General features: G+C 50.0%; 1 protein-coding gene across 1 annotated transcript in view; it reads left to right on the top strand.

Annotated features, from left to right (window-relative positions):
- HYDIN (HYDIN axonemal central pair apparatus protein) overlaps positions 1–17649 on the top strand; it is a 372923-nt gene that overhangs the window by 66576 nt on the left and 288698 nt on the right. The window contains exons 7-8 of the mRNA XM_034788808.1: positions 10800–11001; positions 13211–13241. Coding sequence (XP_034644699.1) covers positions 10800–11001; positions 13211–13241 — 233 coding nt within the window. The remainder of the gene's footprint in view (positions 1–10799; positions 11002–13210; positions 13242–17649) is intronic.

Consider the following 17649-nt stretch of genomic DNA (forward strand, 5'->3'; position numbering starts at 1 on the left):
CCCCCTGCCCCAGCCCTGGCCCCCCTCCCAGAGCCAGCACCCTGTACCCCCTCCGGCACCCCAACCCCCTGCCCCAGCCCTGACTCCCCTCCCAGAGCCAGCACCCTGTACCCCCTCCTGCACCCCAACTCCAACCCCCTGCCCCAGCCCAGAGCCCCCTCCTGCACCCAAACTCCCTCCCAGAGCTTGCACCCCTCATCCCTTCCTGCACCCCAACTCCCTGCCGCAGGCTCAGCCCAGAGTCCCCTCCCAAACCTCAACCCTCTACCCCAGCCCAGTGACAGTGAGTGAGGGTGGGGGAGAGTCAGCGACAGAGAGAGAGTGGGGGATGGTGTGAGTGGGGCGGGGCTTTGGGGAAGGGGCAGGGCCTCAGGGAAGGGGCAGAGTAGATCCTGGGTTGCCCTTAGATTTAAAAAGTGATCTTGGGCATAAAAAGGTTGGAGACCACTGCTTTATAAGAACTGAGACACTCAGTTTGAGAGTGGAACCAGAGAGAGCGGGCAGGCTTCTGTGGAAGGCCCTCAGTGAGGGTGTGCAGGACACTGAGGGGACTCCAGGGAAGGAGTCTGGGAGCCAGGCCTCTATTCCAGAGCCAAAGACTGAAAGAACCCAGAGGGGACTGGGAACTGAGCCCAAGGCAGGCTGAAGATGAGTCCAACGGAGGAGAAAAAGTGTTTTTTATTTGTTTGGACTTGTTACCCCAAAAGGGGGTTGAACGCAGAGTGACCCAACTGTAGAGATGAGCCACAGGACTCTTTGGGAGAGATGGGGGAAGCTGAGGCAGGGAATGTCTGGCATGCTGCAGTCAGTTCGCAGGTGGTGCTACAGAGCAGGTATGTCTCATGACAGGCCCTAAATGTGATACTAATCTGGAAACGGAGGAATAGAGAAAAAATCACTCCGCATTTGTTGAGTTCCGATGGTTAACAAGAATTGGAGGCTATATCAGGCTTTATCTCCCAGAAAGAACAATATTCTGAGCCTTTCTTCAAGTCCCAAGGGCTCCTCCCTACTTTTCTCCTTGGTCCCACTATTTCTGTCTTCACTGTTCGAGGCTCCTGTCACGTTGATGATCCTTCCACGTAGAGATTACTAGTCTCCCTCAAGAGCCTGTCAGCACTGCTTCTGAACTGGCTGGGTAGGTTGCTGTGCAATGCAATGCACCTCCCTCACCTCAGCCACGTACTGTGTTGAGTCTGTAGCACATCTATCTCCTTCTAGCCCTAAAACAAAAGATGGAGGACAAATTGAGACTTCAGTGCAGTAGATGGTCATCCTGGACCTTGCATGGGTTTTCAAAACTCCCTTTACTTTACCTTGGTTGATCCATTTAGGGCCACATTGTTACCCATGTCGGTGTCCATTGTAGAAAGCTGAGGTTACATGATCAGTGTGAGAGCGTTGCATTGCCCGTCATTTCTGTATCAATAGGCTGGCCTTTCTTTCTGTGCCAGTGGTGCCATGAAGGAATGGCAAGAACAAGTGGCTTGTGTGCACAGCATAGATCATGATGGTGAATCACAAAAGGCAGGGCTTTAGTAGCGAAAATCTGGAGGTTATTGGGACCTTGTGCTTTAGCTTTCTTTATAATGTGTGGGATTACTGCTGATAAAGCTCTGCTACTGTTTAGGGCTCATTTCAGTGTACAATGGGATTCATTACAAACGTAGCCCCACACCCCGAATACCTGTTGGGACTGGACCATTTTCCGATATGCAGAAGAGATGTCACTGTGATACTAAATTCACTGAGGCAAACCTTGAGCTTCTGCTGACCACATCTGTATATGCTGATGGATATACAAGTCCCTGTTCTTCTTTGAGTGATTGCTCAGGTGTATTCCACAGTAGGTGTGCGTGCTCGCCACGTGTGCATGCTCGCCACATGTGCATGCTCGCCATGTGCACCGGTGCCGGAAGTTTTTCCCCTAGCAGTACCCGTAGGGGAGCGCCCCAGTGACCCCTGGAGTGGCATGGTAGAAGGGGCACTGCACGCTCCCCCCACCTTCAATTCCTTCTTGCCACCAGTAAAGGTGCTTCGGAACTGTTCTGCTCCAGCTTTCCTGTGGCTCATCCCCAAAATTGCTTGTTCATTCAGTGTATGGTACCTGTAGTTAGTTAGCTGTTTAGTTTAGCTAGAGCACCTAGGCTGGGGCATGCCCCGTGCCCCGCGTTTTAAATCGTGTGACACTTGTAGGCGATCTATGCAGTGAGTGATCTGCACGTGGACTGTCTGCATTGTTTGGGGGAAACCCATCTCAGCAATCACTGCAAGATTTGCAAGTTGTTTAAGCCTCAGACCAAGAGAGAAAGGGACATTAGGCTCTGGGCTATTCTAATGGAGTTGGCACTGACCCTGGCTCCGACACGCCGCTCTGAGTCGGCACCGGGCACCCCGGTGTCGGTGCATGGTGACCCTTAGGCACCATCGACTAGTCGGCACCACTCTCCATCCAGGAAGGCTAGGAAGAGGCCTTCTTCGCCGTGGCACCAGAGTAAACCGGGACAGAGGCTAGACCCATGTCAGGCAGTCCTCGATCCCCACTGGCCTTTAGGCCTCCGTCTCAAATTGAGCGGAGTAGCCCGGCCCATTTGGAGCAGGCCTCCCCGGATGTCCGGAAGCCCTCCATGCTGGAGGTCCTGCAGGTGGCCTGGGATGTTATGTCCATGACGGAACCAGGAGCACTGCCAATGTCAGCCCCGCGCTCCAGAGGCAAGCCCCCTCTGGGATCTCCACAGTCGCCCCCAGCTCAGTACCGGTCTCAGTCGAGGGAACGTTCCCGATGCCGTTCGCCACCCAGCCACCGTTCAGGGCAAAGTCCACGTGGATCACCCTCAGCGCCCACCAGGCTGTCTGGTTGGGTTCCGTCCGACTGAGACTCTCAGCAACGCTCCGCCTCAAGGAGCGAACACTGACGGGACCGAGGCAGACGTCGCCAAAGGTCCTTGTCTCAGAGGGGTTATCTTAGCCGGTCACAGCATGGACATTTATGTCGTTCCCGTTCTGCGTCCCGCTCCAGGACCCCACCATGGCACTGCCTCTGCTGCCCCGGGCGTCAATTTCTGGTGCCTCGCCATCGTGGGTCCGCCCGCTGGAGCCGATTGCAGAGCAGCTGTTACCGACGGTATCAGTCCTTCATGTCAGGATTGCGGTCCCGTGGTCAGCATCACTCCCGGCGGCACTGCTCCTCCCAGTCCGGGGACAGCGGCAGGTCGTATGTCAGCCCGGCCTCCCTTAGTAGTCGTCCATCGATGGGCCAGGCCCAACAGCCAACTATGCCAGTGCCACAGCAGGTGCAGTGGCACCGGGCCCAGTGGCCGGCCCAATGGTACCAGTGGGCACCGGGGCCCCCGATGCAGCCCCTGGTGGGAGCTCGCTTGGTGGCCGGGGAGCCTCAGAAGGACCCATCGGCCTCCCTCTCCAGACCTCCGAGGAACGAGTCAGTGGGATGTACATCCTTGGCACTGTGCCCGGAGACCTACCAGGTGGTGAACCCTCAGGTGCTGGTGGACACACAAAGTACCGCGCTGGCATCCTCACCCTCCCCGGATGAGGCGATTACGGCCCCGCCTTGCTCCGTCCCGCAGGAGGACTTTAGGGCCCACTAAGCACTCTTAAAAAGGTGGCATCAAGCCTCCACCTCCAAGCAGAGGAGATGGAAGAGCCCTCGGACTCCCTGTTTAATGTGCTGTCCTCCTCCGCACCAGGCAGGGTGGCCTTGCCTCTCCATGAAGGGGTGTCAAAAATTTCTAATGCCCTCTGGCAAACCCCAGCCTCATTGGCCCCCATCTCTAAGAGAGCGGAACGCAAGTATTTTGTACCCGCCAAGGGACACAAGTTCTGCTCCAAGGGAGGGCTGGGATGGGGGGCTATCTCCAATGCCTTCCTCCTGTACTGGTCAGGCCAGTTTCTCTATGCCTTTCTCCCGTTCCTGCTGATCGGCAACGCCCTGGAAAAGATAAAGATGGACAAGGCCCGGGTCCTTCTAATTGCCCTGGCATGGCCCAGGCAGCATTGGTATGGGACTCTGACGAGCCTGGCAGACACCCCGCCGTGGCCATTGCCGTCCCGCCCGGACCTGCTCTCCCAGGACCAGGGCTGCCTCCTCCACCCAAACCTAGTGGCACTTCACCTCATGGCATGGCTGCTGAATGGTTAGGTAGGGAGGAAAGGACATGGTTGGAAGGGATTCAGCACATCCTCCTAGAAAGCCGGTGGCCCTCCACGCACTGAGCCTACTTGGCAAAGTGGTCTCGGTTTTCCAGATGGGCAGCCGAGCGGGGTGTTTGCCCGGTGGCCATCCCGATCCAGCTTATTCTGGACTACCTCCTTCACCTTAGAGCCCAGGGCCTGGCGCCCTCGTCAGTCAAGGTGCATCTGGCGGCCACACGGTATTCTCCCATGCTATGACTGGCCGATTCCTTAAGGGATTGGATCATCTCTTCCTGTATGTTAGGCCCCCAGTCCCACAGTGGGACCTAAACCTGGTGTTGGCCTTTCTCACAGGGCCCCCGTTTGAGCCGCTAGCCAGATGCTCCTGGTCACAGCTCTCATGGAAGGTGGCCTTCCTGGTTGCGATCACATTGGCTAGGTGGGCCCCCGTACATGGTGTTTCATAAAGATAAGGTCCAGCTCCTCCCACACCCTTCGGTCCTCCCGAAGGTGGTCTCCACCTATCACATGGGTCAGGACATTTTTCTGCCGGTCCTCTCCCCCAAGCCCCATGCGTCCAGTGAGGAGTTCCACCTCCACACACTGGATGTGAGACGGGCTCTGGCTTTCTATCTGGAGTGGACTAAGCCATTCAGAAAGTCCTCGCAACTGTTCATTGCCTCGGCCAAGCACATGAAAGGTCGGCCGATCTCCACTCAGTAGCTCTCCAACTGGATCACCTCGTGCATCCGTTCCTGTTATGACCTGGCAGGAATCCTTCCGCCACCAATTGTGAAGGCACACTCGACTCAGGCGCAGGCCTCGTTGGCTGCCTTTTTGACCCACCTCCCCATTCAGGATATTTGTAGGGCTGCCACGTGGTCTTCAGTTCACACGTTCACCTCGCATTATGTGATCATCTTCGAGACCAGGGATGATGCCGGGTTCAGCAGGGCTGTGCTCCATCCCAAGAGTTTGTGAACTCCTACCCACCTCCAACAGGTATAGCTTGGAATCACCTATTGTGGAATAGACATGAGCAATCACTTGAAGAAGAAAAGACAGTTACCCTTTCTGTACCTGGTGTTCTTCAAGATGTGTTGCTCATGTCTATTCCACATCCCACCCTTCTTCCCCTCTGTTGGAGTTGTCAGGCAAGAAGGAACTGAGTGTGGGGGAGCGCGCAGCGCCCCTTATACTGCACCATGGAGGTGCCACTCCAGGGGTCGCTGGGGCGCTCCCCTACAGGTACTGCTAGGGGAAAAACTTCCAGCACCGGTGCACATGGCGAGTGCACATGGAATAGACATGAGCAAAATATCTCGAAGAACACCAGTTACGGAAAAAGTAACTGTCTTTTTGTTCACTGTAATGCAATTCTTGATTCCTTTGATATCAGATAGATTTACAGTAGTTACCTGAACCAGTGATATGGGCTAGGATAGTCTAATTTCTGAGCAGTGACCTCTTTTGAATCACTAGTTAATTTCTTTAAAGTTTCTGTCCATACAGTTTTAATTTCTAGAGCTAGTTACAGTAGTGATTTTTCTGCTGTTTTAGATGGGGCTGTTCCACTTGTTACAGAGTTGGCTGGGAACCTCTGTCTCTCTCCATGGCGCTGTGTATTGAGACAGATGGTCTGTCGCTGTAAGGGTATATGGAGGAGAATTATGTCTGAGTCTGATTTTAGATATCTGTTGGCACAACATTCTAGCTCAGAAAGCAAGAAAAACCTGTTACTGCAACACTAGGATTAGGGCTTTGATTTCCTAAAGTTTGGAGATGCCAAACCCGGGTTTGCACAGCAACAGTAACACACTCACCAGTATTTGCATATCTCTGCATAATAGCGAAGAGCACAATAATTATGTGCCAAATGTGTTACTGGTGCAATAAGCAAATCTCCATTGATTTCAGTGGAGGAGTGTTAGCAATGAAACCGGGCCTCTTTATGCAAGAACTGAATTATGTTTGCTGTGGGACCATTGTTCATTTAAAATCAGAGCCTTGGCATTGCATTTAATTAATTTTTGTGTGTGGAGTAACCACTGAGGGAGAGATTTGCACGCAAGTCCAGATCTCCTGTCACATGCAAATGATCTTGGAAGAGCGTGCTTTCATTTTCCATTGCAGGTCATCACTGACTACAGCCTGGTGAACCTTTCATTAGTGGAAGTCGCCAGTGGATTCTTAGGAGTTATTAACTTAAGCCTTGGCTACACTTGCAAGTTAAAGCACATTAAATCAGCCCCGGGCGCCCTAACTCCTGAGGTGTCCACACTGGCAAGGCACTTAGAGCGCCTGGACTCTGCAGCTGGAGCGCCCCGGTAATCCACCTCTATGAGAGGCATAAAGCTTTCTGTGCTCTGGTTGAAACACCAGGGTGTCAGTGTGGATGAGGTGTTGAATTACTGTGCTGTGATTGGCCTCCAAAATGTCCCACAATCCCTTGAAGTCAAGTGGCCACTCTCGTCATTGTTTTGAACTCGGCTGCAGGCATGTTGATATCCTCTTTCAAAGCTCCGTTTCTGACAGCCGGCTGCTTATCTGCTCCAGGACACAAAGCAAACCATTCCTGTGGAATGCTCCTGCTGCAGAGGCAGGCGTTTGTGCGTGTGTGTTTGTGCGTGTGTGTGTGTGTGTGTGAGAGAGAGAGAGAGAGAGAGAGAGAGAGGCGGGAGGATAGGTGCTGATGTTGGGGTTTCCCCCCTTCCCCTTGCCGCTGTCTGAACTTACAAGACAGCATGCTGACACACTCTGTCACCAAAACACAGTCTCTCCCCCCACATACACACAACACACTCCCTGTCACACTCCCCCCTCCCCATTTGAAAAGCATGCTAGAGCCACTTGCACACTGGGATAGCTACCACAATGCACTGCTCTCTGTGGTTTTGCAAGAGCTGCTAATGTGGCCACGCCACTGCACTTGCAGATGACTGTGAACACACGGCAGTGCTTTCCCTGCTGCTGTCTCTGAGGGCTGGTTTAACTCCCGGCGCTCTACGTCTGCAAGTGTAGCCATAGCCTTAGTCATTGCTGCCTTGAACAGCGTCTGAATTGTTTGACACATTTTCCTTCTGATCAACCAGCACCTGCTTGGGAAGGCGAGAGCTGCTTGAAGGATGGATTGATTTGTTAAGTGGTGTATTGTGCATTTGTTTACCAGGCTGTTGCGATGAAAGTCCTTGCACTTGTTTCCATGTCTGCCAAAATTGATATTTCAGCCAGGCGGGTACCATAGCTCATCATTATCACATCAATAATGGTTAAAAATAGGCACCATCATCCTGTATATACTGCAGCCACGTCTTTCAGAGCTTCCTCATTCTCTGATAGTTCTGGGCTCTTCCTCAAATATATTCTGAGAGATTCCTCCACTCTGCTTGGTAGTGAAGCCTGTTCCATGACTCCTAATAATTCCAGTGATACAATGTGTGGTTGACTTGCAGGAGACATCTCTGCTTCCCAAGGGTTGTGCAGAGCAACTGATGGGCCCCCTTTGTCCTCCCAATTAAAGAAAGGGCTAGGATGGGGGGTACTGCTTTTCCTGTCTCAAAAACTGGTTGGAGCATAGCGTTTAGATCAGAGTGCTGCCCGAGGACAGCACAGCTTATCCTGTTGACCAATATTGTTTCATTGCTTCCTTGTACTGAGTCCCCCATCTGTCTGTCTCCAGCTGGTGTCTCTTGTCTTCTACTTAGCTTGGGAGCTTCTGGGGGCAGGGACCATTTGTTTATTTTGTGTCTGCACAGGGGTCCTGGTCCACGGCGAGCGCCTGGATACTACCGTAATACCAGTAATAAATCGAAGAATTTCCTGAGCTTTCATTCCAGCCTGGAAAACAATTCTTTAAAACCGTCGATTTTATCAGTGGCAATTATTAAAGGATGACTTTTATAAATGAGCAGTTGTTGAAGGCCAGCGTAAATAATGCAGTGATTTAACAATGTCCAAAAGAGGCTCCTGGATACAGGCTAGTGGGAACAATATTGAAATTACCTGCCTGTAGAAGTCTCTCACTTCAAGAATTGTAACTGGTGTACTACCATGAAGGAAATTTGAGTATGGCCTCTCTCCTCAGCCCAACGCAGATCAAGTAGATCTCTGAGGCAATGCAGTTAGTCTCCCTGGAAGTGAGAAGCACCAAGTGCCTCATTCTTGAGCATCCCCTGCTGGTGACTCTGGGGATGGTCCAGTGAATAGGGCGTAGGTTTGGGAGAGCTGAATTCTCTTATCCTTTCTGCCACAGACCCGCTGTGTAATCATGGGTAAGTCAGTTCCCTGTCTGTACAGCAGGGAGTATAGAGGATAAAAATACATTAATGCTTGTGAGGTGCTCACATACTGTGGTAATTGTGGCCATATAAGTACCAAACCAGACAGATATAGAGCCATATTAATGCCCATCTTAGTGACAGGCTATAATTTTTATTTGCATTTCCAGTAATAAATTGGTAGGACTTTCTCATACCTGTAAATCTTCAGCTGCATTTATTGCTTAAAGAGGTGACAGCAAAGCCTGATTAAACCTTTGAAAGCCAGGACAAAAAGAGTTAAATCTGAATTTCCATATTTCCCAGGCATTCAAAACTTCAGACATCTGCTCATGTTAGCTTCTTAAGAGATTTTCATTACAAATCACAGCAAAAAGAAGGTGCTAAGGAATAAAGAAGCAATACATATCAGTGAAGATGAGAAAAACATGCAGCATATTATTCAATATGTCTGTCTAATCACTCTGTTCATCCTCCCCTAACATCTGGAGTAGTTAATGATGAAATATTTGCTGCAAATTTAATAAAAATACCAAATTAATTTTGGAAGATTGTCCGATGGTTTTCTCATCCAGTCATCCAAATAGGCATTCAGATAAACAAGGTGAAAGTTCTTACGTCTGGTAGTTCTGGGATGGCAGTTCCTGTATTACTAGAGGAGTTCTCTGGGATTCTGTATCACCTTGTTTATTTTACACATTCAGTTGTTTCCTACGGCATAGGGAAGATAATTAGGTGGTTCGACCTCTTATTTAAGAAGGAACAAAGGTACCATGATATGCTAAATTGCATGTGTCTATAGGCTTGCAGATAAATGCAAACTGCAAACATGCCTTGGTGCCTGCTGTATCAAAATATCTTTCAAAAGCCCCATGTTCCAGTTACTGTGGTTTGCTAATGTATTAAAAGTCCCTTTTGATTTAGATTTGCAGCATAATTTCCTAACTGGCTGTGGAGTGAGTTTGTCTTTTATTTGTCCTGACTCTATGTAAATAATTTATTTAACAGTATCTAAGGGCAAGATGATTGACAGTCCCTGTAATAAGGATGTATTCTGTAAATAAGAACAGGCTGACATGCCCAGTTTCAGTAAACATGTGGTTTCAAGGGTTCAAAAACATCCCAAACTACTAAACTGCAGAAATCTACTCTGTCAACTGAAATTCTCAACTGCTGTTACAGTCAAGAGATTTATGTTCCTTATATATTAAGATACAAAGAGTCCTAAATGAAATGTCACATCTAATTTGGTGCCCAAGACATGAAGCCTGCAACTGCCCTCAGCTAACCCTGACAGCTCCATGCTTGGTGTCAATTCATCTGCCTCGCAGTGAAATCCACAGCATACTGCTCACTCACTGGGATCTGGGCTCTCGATTGTATATTAAGCTATTCATGGATCCCTATACTGCGTATGCTTTCAAATGCATCTCTTGCAGCAAGAGTTACTCCCGTCAGCCCTGGAGCCTTCAGTGGAATCCCTGCACTTTTTACCCAGGCCGACACTTTGAAAAGAGAAGATCGTGGCACAGAGCCTCAGCTAGTGTAATTGGATGTGGGGCCGTTGTCTTCTATGGAGCTCCACTGATGATTTATACCAGCAGAGTATTGGGTCCCCCCTTAGCTTTTGACATGTGCCCAGGTCCTGTACACAAAGCCGGTGCACATGTCACCTGTACCTTGGTGTGCTCCATCCCCCAACTTGTGAACATACATCAGGGGCCTGGCATGTGCTAATTGGGTATGCTCACTTTCAAAAATGTCAGCCACTTAGACTCTTCTAAACAGAAATCTACTCGTTTTCTGCGATATATTGTCTGTTATGCAAGCCAGATCCTTCACTCAGGGGAGAAATAATCCTCTCTCCTGTCAGTCTGAACCACCCTGTGTCCCAGGTCCTGTCAGTGTAAGGTGATCAGGAAGGGGGGAATCGCAGTGATCAGCTCTGATCCATGAAGTACACCAGAGACCCTGAGCAAGTGATGTCTAAGGTGGGACTTTTCAAAAGCACCCAAATGATTCACAGATCCCATAGACTTTCAATGGAATGTGTGCGCCTAAATCACCAACACACCTTTGAAAATCCCACCCTAAAACTATTAGCAACCTGGGGAGTGAATATCTCCACAAAGCTCCAGAACTGGGGTCCCACTCATTGTGGTCTCAGTGTACCATCACTGTGTACTCTTCCTTGGAGAGAGAACATGAGTACATTCAGTTGCGAGAGCTGAATCCATGTTGCTCTTGGCCATGTCTGCCATGAGGATATGTTAAATATATCAATTTTTTTCATTACAGATCCATCCATATTTAGGCAAAAAAATTCACTTAGCGAAGACCACTGAGTTTCTGTCCTTTGCTCTGTCCTAGGTGAGGATATCCACATAAGTTTGTATGGAGCGGCCACAGACCTCAATGTCAGACTGGACAAGAACTCCTTGATGATTGAGAAGACATACGTTACTTTAGCAAACCAAAGATCAGTGCTTATACACAACCGAAGCGACATCATTGCACACTTCCAGTGGAAGGTCTTTGTTACTCAAGAAGAGGAGGAACGACAGAAACTAAGGTTAATTTGAAAGATAGATTGAGATAACTGGCTCTGTGGATGAGGGGAAAACAGGGAGCGTGTTATTCCTTGACTTTAGCAAAGCTTTTGATACAGTCTCCCACAGTATTCTTGCTGGCAAGTTAAAGAAGTATGGGCTGGATGAATGGACTATAAGGTGGATAGAAAGCTGGCTAGATCGTCGGGCTTAACGGGTAGTGATCAATGGCTCCATGTCTAGTTGGTAGCCAGCATCAAGCAGAGTGCCCCAAGGGTTGGTCCTGGGGCCAGTTTTGTTCAATATCTTCATTAATGATCTGGAGGATGGCATGGACTGCACCCTCAGCAAGTTTGCAGAGGACACTAAACTGGGAGGAGTGGTAGATATGTGGGAGAGTAGGGATAGGATAAAGAGGGATCTAGACAAATTAGAGGATTGTGCCAAAAGAAATCTGATGAGGTTCAACAAGGACATGTGCAGAGTCGTGCACTTGGGACGGAAGAATCCCACTCACTGCTACAGACTAGGGACCGAATGACTAGGCAGCAGTTCTGCAGAAAAGGACCTAGGGGTTACAGTGGACGAGAAGCGGGATATGAGTCATCAGTGTGCCCTTGTTGCCAAGAAGGCTAACGGCATTTTGGGCTGTATAAGTAGGGGCATTGCCAGCAGATTGAGGGATGTGATCATTCCCCTCTATTCGGCATTGGTGAGGCCTCATCTGGAGTACTGTGTCCAGTTTTGGGCCCCACACTACAAGAAGGATGTGGAAAAATTGGAGAGTTCAGCAGAGGGCAAAAAAAATGATTAGGGGGCTGGAGCACATGGCTTATGAGGAGAGGCTGAGGGAACTGGGATTGTTTAGTCTGCAAAAGAGAAGAATGAGGGGGGATTTGATAGTTGCTTTAAACTACCTGAAAAGGGGGTTCCAAAGAGGATGGATCTAGACTGTTCTCAGTGGTATCAGATGACAGAACAAGGAGTAATGGTCTCAAGTTGCAGTGGGGGAGATTTAGGTTGGATATTAGGAAAAACTTTTTCACTAGGAGGGTGGTGAATGGGTTACCTAGGGAGGTGGTGGAATTTCCTTCCTTAGAAGTTTTTAAGGTCAGGCTTGACAAAGCCCTGGCTGGGATGATTTAGTTGGGTATTGGTCCTGCTTTGAGCAGGAGGTGGGACTAGATGACCTCCTGAGGTCCCTTCCAACCCTGATATTCTATGATTCTATGATTGTTTTCAATCCGACACTCAGTCTTGACTAAAGCCCATGTTCAGTCATTCCTGTTCTTGAGTGGATTAGGGCAAATTAAATTTCACTCTAACCATCCAAGGCTGGGAATGCTCCACTGGCCTCTAGGGCAGTGGTTCTCAGCATTTTCCATACTGGCCCCACCTCTCATACAGCCTTTCTGTTTATCACCCAATAAATGCCATGGATGGATGGTTTCCATATTGGAATGGCTGCACATTTCTATCATAAAACGTTAGCAATGACAAAGCTAACGTCTAAAAAATGTCTCTACCAATGAGGCATCTCTTTCCTAACCGTAGTCATTCTTCTTCCCTGGGCCCTGCTTGCCTTTCAGACTGCTCGCACTCCATAGGAAGGGTAATTTAAGGGCTTGGCATGTTTTTGGAACACTTTTCTCCTGTCAGTGAGAATTTATAGCCTGAGAACACCCAGACTTAACATGTGGGGAAAAGGTGGTTCAGCCTGCAGCAGTGACCTGGGGATGTTATTGCTGTTGCCATCCCCTGCTGAAGGCATCAGAGACTCATTCTTCAAAATGTCATTGCAAACAAATGGACAAAGGGACATTTCAAAGTCTCGACGAAGCCTGTGCTTTGGCATCCCCAGAACTGGGCACTTTTGGGAGCTCTAGGTTTTTCACTTGCCAACAGCACTTGTTTGCACATATCAAATAGCTTAGGGCCGCCTGCACCCCTCTGTTGAGGGGAGGGGAGCAAAGGCTGGCTGGTGGCCACAGAAGGATACTTGGGAGCTGTGTGGGTTTTGTCTCTGTGGGCTCCATCTGGGGTTCCCTCCCACCCTCCCTGACAGAACAGCCAGACAGCCTTTCCTGTTCCTCAATCATATCACAAACTTTAAAAGAAGGCCAAAGAGAGGCGGGAGTGAGGTGTGTGTGGGTTTCTCTCTTGGAACTCAGGAGTTAGGGATATCCTCCCTGCACACATACTCAGCACCTGAGATTTCACTTCCCTTTGCAGGTATGAGGTCATGGCAGACCGGTATAAGCGTGTATGAGAAGTGTTCTGGGAGAGTAACTAGTGTTCTGCTGCTCTTGTAGGCTTGCTTCCAGTGTTTGCATGGCATTCCATTCTAGTAGTAGTGAGAGTTGCTAGCACAGAACAACAGTGCAGCAAGAGACAGAGAAAAATTGCAAGGACATATGGCCAGCAAAAACGTCCCTAGGTCACAGGGAGGAAAAAGTGGAATGAGGGGAAAGTCCTGCATCGGTGAGCATGGGACAAAGATCTCATCTGGGATAAAATAGAGGGGGAGGGGAACTTTCTTCACTATGGGACGGCTGTTGTCATATGTCCAGTTTCAACTGCATACTAATGGTTGCACTTAACAGCTTCAGAGGTGAATTTGGGAATTGCACTGAAAAGTCTAGGTGATTTGGGGATCTCGTCTGTAGCTTTTCATACTTGGATGGGAGTAAGTGTCAAAAAGCTCCATGTTAGCCACTGATGATCCGGGAAGTGCCTTAGACCGGAGCCAAGTTTTTAAAGGCTTCTGAGCAAATAAAGATCAACATAATTAGGTCAGCCATGCCTTGAAGGGCAGAACTAGTTTTCCACTGTTCTCTGTGTTTAATTACATAGTATATGATTTCTGTGCAAACTCACTGTTCCAAAAGAAAATCTAATGACCTTCTGTTTATATTTCCCTGGTTTCTTCTGCACCCCTTTATGCTCCTCCATCCCTAGCAGGCCCCTAAATGGCCCCCTCTAGGAATGGAAAGGTTTCCCTATAGCCAAACCCAACCAGGATTTTGTATGGGATTTTCTGATAACTTCCAGGTCAAGATTCCATTCTGGATTGTTTGCTTTCTACTAGTGGTGAGCCCAGTGGGCTGGCCTCCTAGCACACCCCATCCGCCTCCTAGCACACCCCTATAGAACAATACTCCCCTGTTTGCAGTGATTCTCCCACAGGGGCATTCACAGGAATTTAAATTTGACCCCTTTAGGGGGGGAACAGAAGCTTGCTCTCCCCCTTCCCTGCCCCGGCCCCGGGACGAGCTCAATCTTCCCTCCCTCCACCCTGCCCCTCTCCTGGTCCTGGCAGGAACTCAATCTTCCCTGCCTCCGTGGCCCCAGAGTCAGAGAAGTTCTGTGTCCCCAAGGATTATTGGGGAGCCCATGCCCCTGCTTGCCACCCCTGCACACACTCCTGTTTCCCCATCTTGAAAGATCAACTTGGAGGCTCCCAAAGATGAGAGCTCCAACCCATACCTTACCAGCTGCTGGCAACCTGCCCTACAGATTCCTCACCAAGTGCCCTGAACTGCTGCCCAGCTGCCAGCTTAGTTCAGACTCAAAAAACATGCTATATGGGATATTGTGCTGAGCTTCCCTAAGCACACACTGAGATCAGCCAACTGTATGGAACCCAAATATCAGGAGTTAAACAGATTTGGTTCCAGGGCTAGTTCAAGCCAATTGGGGGCCTTTGTGAAGCCATTTTATTCAGCTCATCTGTCTGCAAGGCTAAAGGTTGAGCATGCATCTTCTATACTCCACCTGGTCCGAATTCTCTCTGCAGGTTCAGTGGAGCACCCAGAATGGAGAAAGGAGTGTTTGTGGAGTAGGGTTGCCAGGTGTTCAGTTTTCGATTGGAACGCCCGGTCGAAAAGCGACCCTGGTGGCTCTGCTCAGCACCGCCAACTGGGCTAGTAAAAGTCTTGTCAGCAGTGCTGCGGGGCTAAGGCAGGCTAGTCCCTATCTGTCCTGGCACTGTGCTGCATCCTGGAAGCGGTCAGCAGGTCTGCCTCCTAGGCATGGGGGCCAAGGGGCTCCGCATGCTGCCCCCACCCCGAGTACCGGCTCTGCACTCTCATTGGCCAAGAACCGCAGCCAATAGGAGCTAGGGGGGCGGTTCCTGTGGGCAAGAGCAGTGTGCGGATCCTCCTGGCCCCCCCGCCTAGGAGCTGGACCTGCTGTTGGCCACTTCCGATTCACAGCACGGAGCCAGGACAGGAAAGGAGCCTGCCTTAGCCCCCCCCCCGCTGCGCTGCTAACAAGGAGCCACCCTAGGTAAGCCCCTGCCCTAACCCTGAGCCCCAACCCCCTGCCCCCCAAATCCCTCATCCCCAGCCCCACCCCAGAGCCCACACCCCCGTCCCAGAGCCCTGACCCCTTCCCACACCCTAACCCCCTGCCTCAACCTGCAGCCCACTCCTACACGCCAAATCCCTTGGTCCCAACCCCCAGCCTGGAGCCCTCACCCTCCTACACCCAAAACTCCTCATCCTCTGCCCCACCGCAGAGCCTGCACCCCCAGTTAGAGCCCTCACACACCTCAACCCCCTCCCCCAGCCCAGTGAAAATGAGTGAGGGTGAAGGAGAGCGAGCCACCAAGGGAAGGGGAATGTAGTTGGGGGGCCTCAGGGAAGGGGTGGGGAATGGGGCAGGGCCTTGGGGAAGGGGTGGGGCTAGGGTGTTCGGTTTTGTGCGATTAGAAAGTTGGCAACCCTATTGTGGAAAAAGCTGGGGGTTGGTGCATGGAGGTTTCCTATTGAACAGATGCAATAAAAAGCAGGATGTGCCCAAGGGCACACATTATTGTCCCCACCTAGGGTGACCAGACGGCAAATGTGAAAAATCGGGATGGGGGAGGGGGGTAATAGGATCCTATATAAGAAAAAGACCCAAAAATCAGGAGTGTCCCTATAAAATCGGGACATCTGGTCACCCTATCCCCACCAAGCTTTCCGAACACAGCATCTTGTACTCCTCACCATATTGCCACTGCAGGATAAGCATAATCATCACACTAGCATTCCAGCCTGGTTTCTGCGGAGCAGCCAAGACCCAAGAGGGCAGCATTGTCTAGACCAGCCCTGCTTGGCATCACAACATGATGTGTTTGTTGCCTGGCTGGAGGAGTGTGAAGGCACAAACCCATCACTAGGGAGGGGTGTCAGGAGAGAGCTGACCACCTGGCAAAGCCCTGACTGAGAGTCAAGGCTAGTGGACATGCCCAGGAAACCTTGCACCCTGGAACACAAAGAAAAGCAAAGGACTGGCCACTTATCCGTTCAGCCAGCTCTCTACTGCTGCCTATGTCCTGGGGACTGTTCTGGGAGGGAGTCTTGGAATTATCACACAGTGATATAGGCTGGGTTCAGGGGCCCTGAATTTTGTGGCAGGAAGCTATCCTGATACACAGCATTTTAGATCAGCTGTAGAGAGAATTTTCCTATTGAACTAAATGCAGAGCTAGTCCAAGGGATATTTTCAGCACTGGTGTTGGTGACAGGGTCTGCCTGAGGCTCTGTGTGAAGTTAGCACTAACCATGAGCGAACTGTCTTTCTAATTGTATTTGACTTTTGAAGTCACTGTCCTGCTTTCATTTCCCTGCCTGTTTTGTTACATATGGTGCTTTGCACTCTTTCCCACAGAACTGTCACCCCGTGGCTGCTTCTAGCTAGGAAAGTGGGGCATGCAGCACCTCTTTGATTGGATACTGCAATGTTCCAAGCAGGAAGAGACTTGCCATGGCGAGATGGAGTTTTAAGCTTTCCCCTGCCCAGCCCAGAGAGCTTTACTCCATGAAACAAATGTTTGCTGACCAGCTGTGAAAGCAGGGTCACCATCTATAGCAAAGGGGAGGGAGCCACCTCTTCTTTTCCCAACCCTCTCCGGCTCTAGCCAAAAATATATTTAATCCTCCTCAACCCCCATGTTCCTACAGCTAGATAAGGATAATTAAACAACCATGCATTTGTGAGCAAATACATATGGCAGGAAGGCAGGTCTAGTAGTTTAAGTATAGCAATAGCATAGAATAGCAAATATGGCAGGCGACCAGCTTGGCTTAACAGAGAAATCTTCAGCAAGCTTAAACACAAAAAGGAAGCTCACAAGAAGTGGAAACTTGGACAGATGACTAGGGAGGAGAATAAAAATATTGCTCAAGCATGCAGGGGTGTAATCAGGAAGGCCAAAGCTGGAGATGCAGCTAGCAAGGGATGTGAAGGGTAACAAGAAGGGTTTCTATAGGTATGGTAGCAACAAGAAGGTGGTCAGGGAAAGTGTGGGCCCCTTACTGAATGGGGGAGGCAGCCTAGTGACAGATCATGTGGAAAAAGCTGAAGTACTCAATGCTTTTTTTTGCCTCAGTCTTCACAGACAAGGTCAGCTCCCAGATTGCTGCACTGGGCAGCACAGTATAGGGAGGAGGTGAGCAGCCCTCAGTGGTGAAAGAACAAGTTAAGGACTATTTAGAAAAGCTGGACATGCACAATTCCGTCGGGCTGGATCTAATGCATCTGAGGGTGCTGAGGGAGTTGGCTGATGCGATTGCAGAGCCATTGGCCATTATCTTTGAAAACTCGTGGCAATCGGGGGAGGTCCCAGATGATTGGAAAAAGGCAAATATACTGCCCATCTTTTAAAAAGGGAAGAAGGAGAATCC

The sequence above is a fragment of the Trachemys scripta genome, chromosome 13, assembly GCF_013100865.1.
Source record: "Trachemys scripta elegans isolate TJP31775 chromosome 13, CAS_Tse_1.0, whole genome shotgun sequence".
In the NCBI taxonomy this organism is placed as follows: Eukaryota; Metazoa; Chordata; order Testudines; family Emydidae; genus Trachemys; species Trachemys scripta.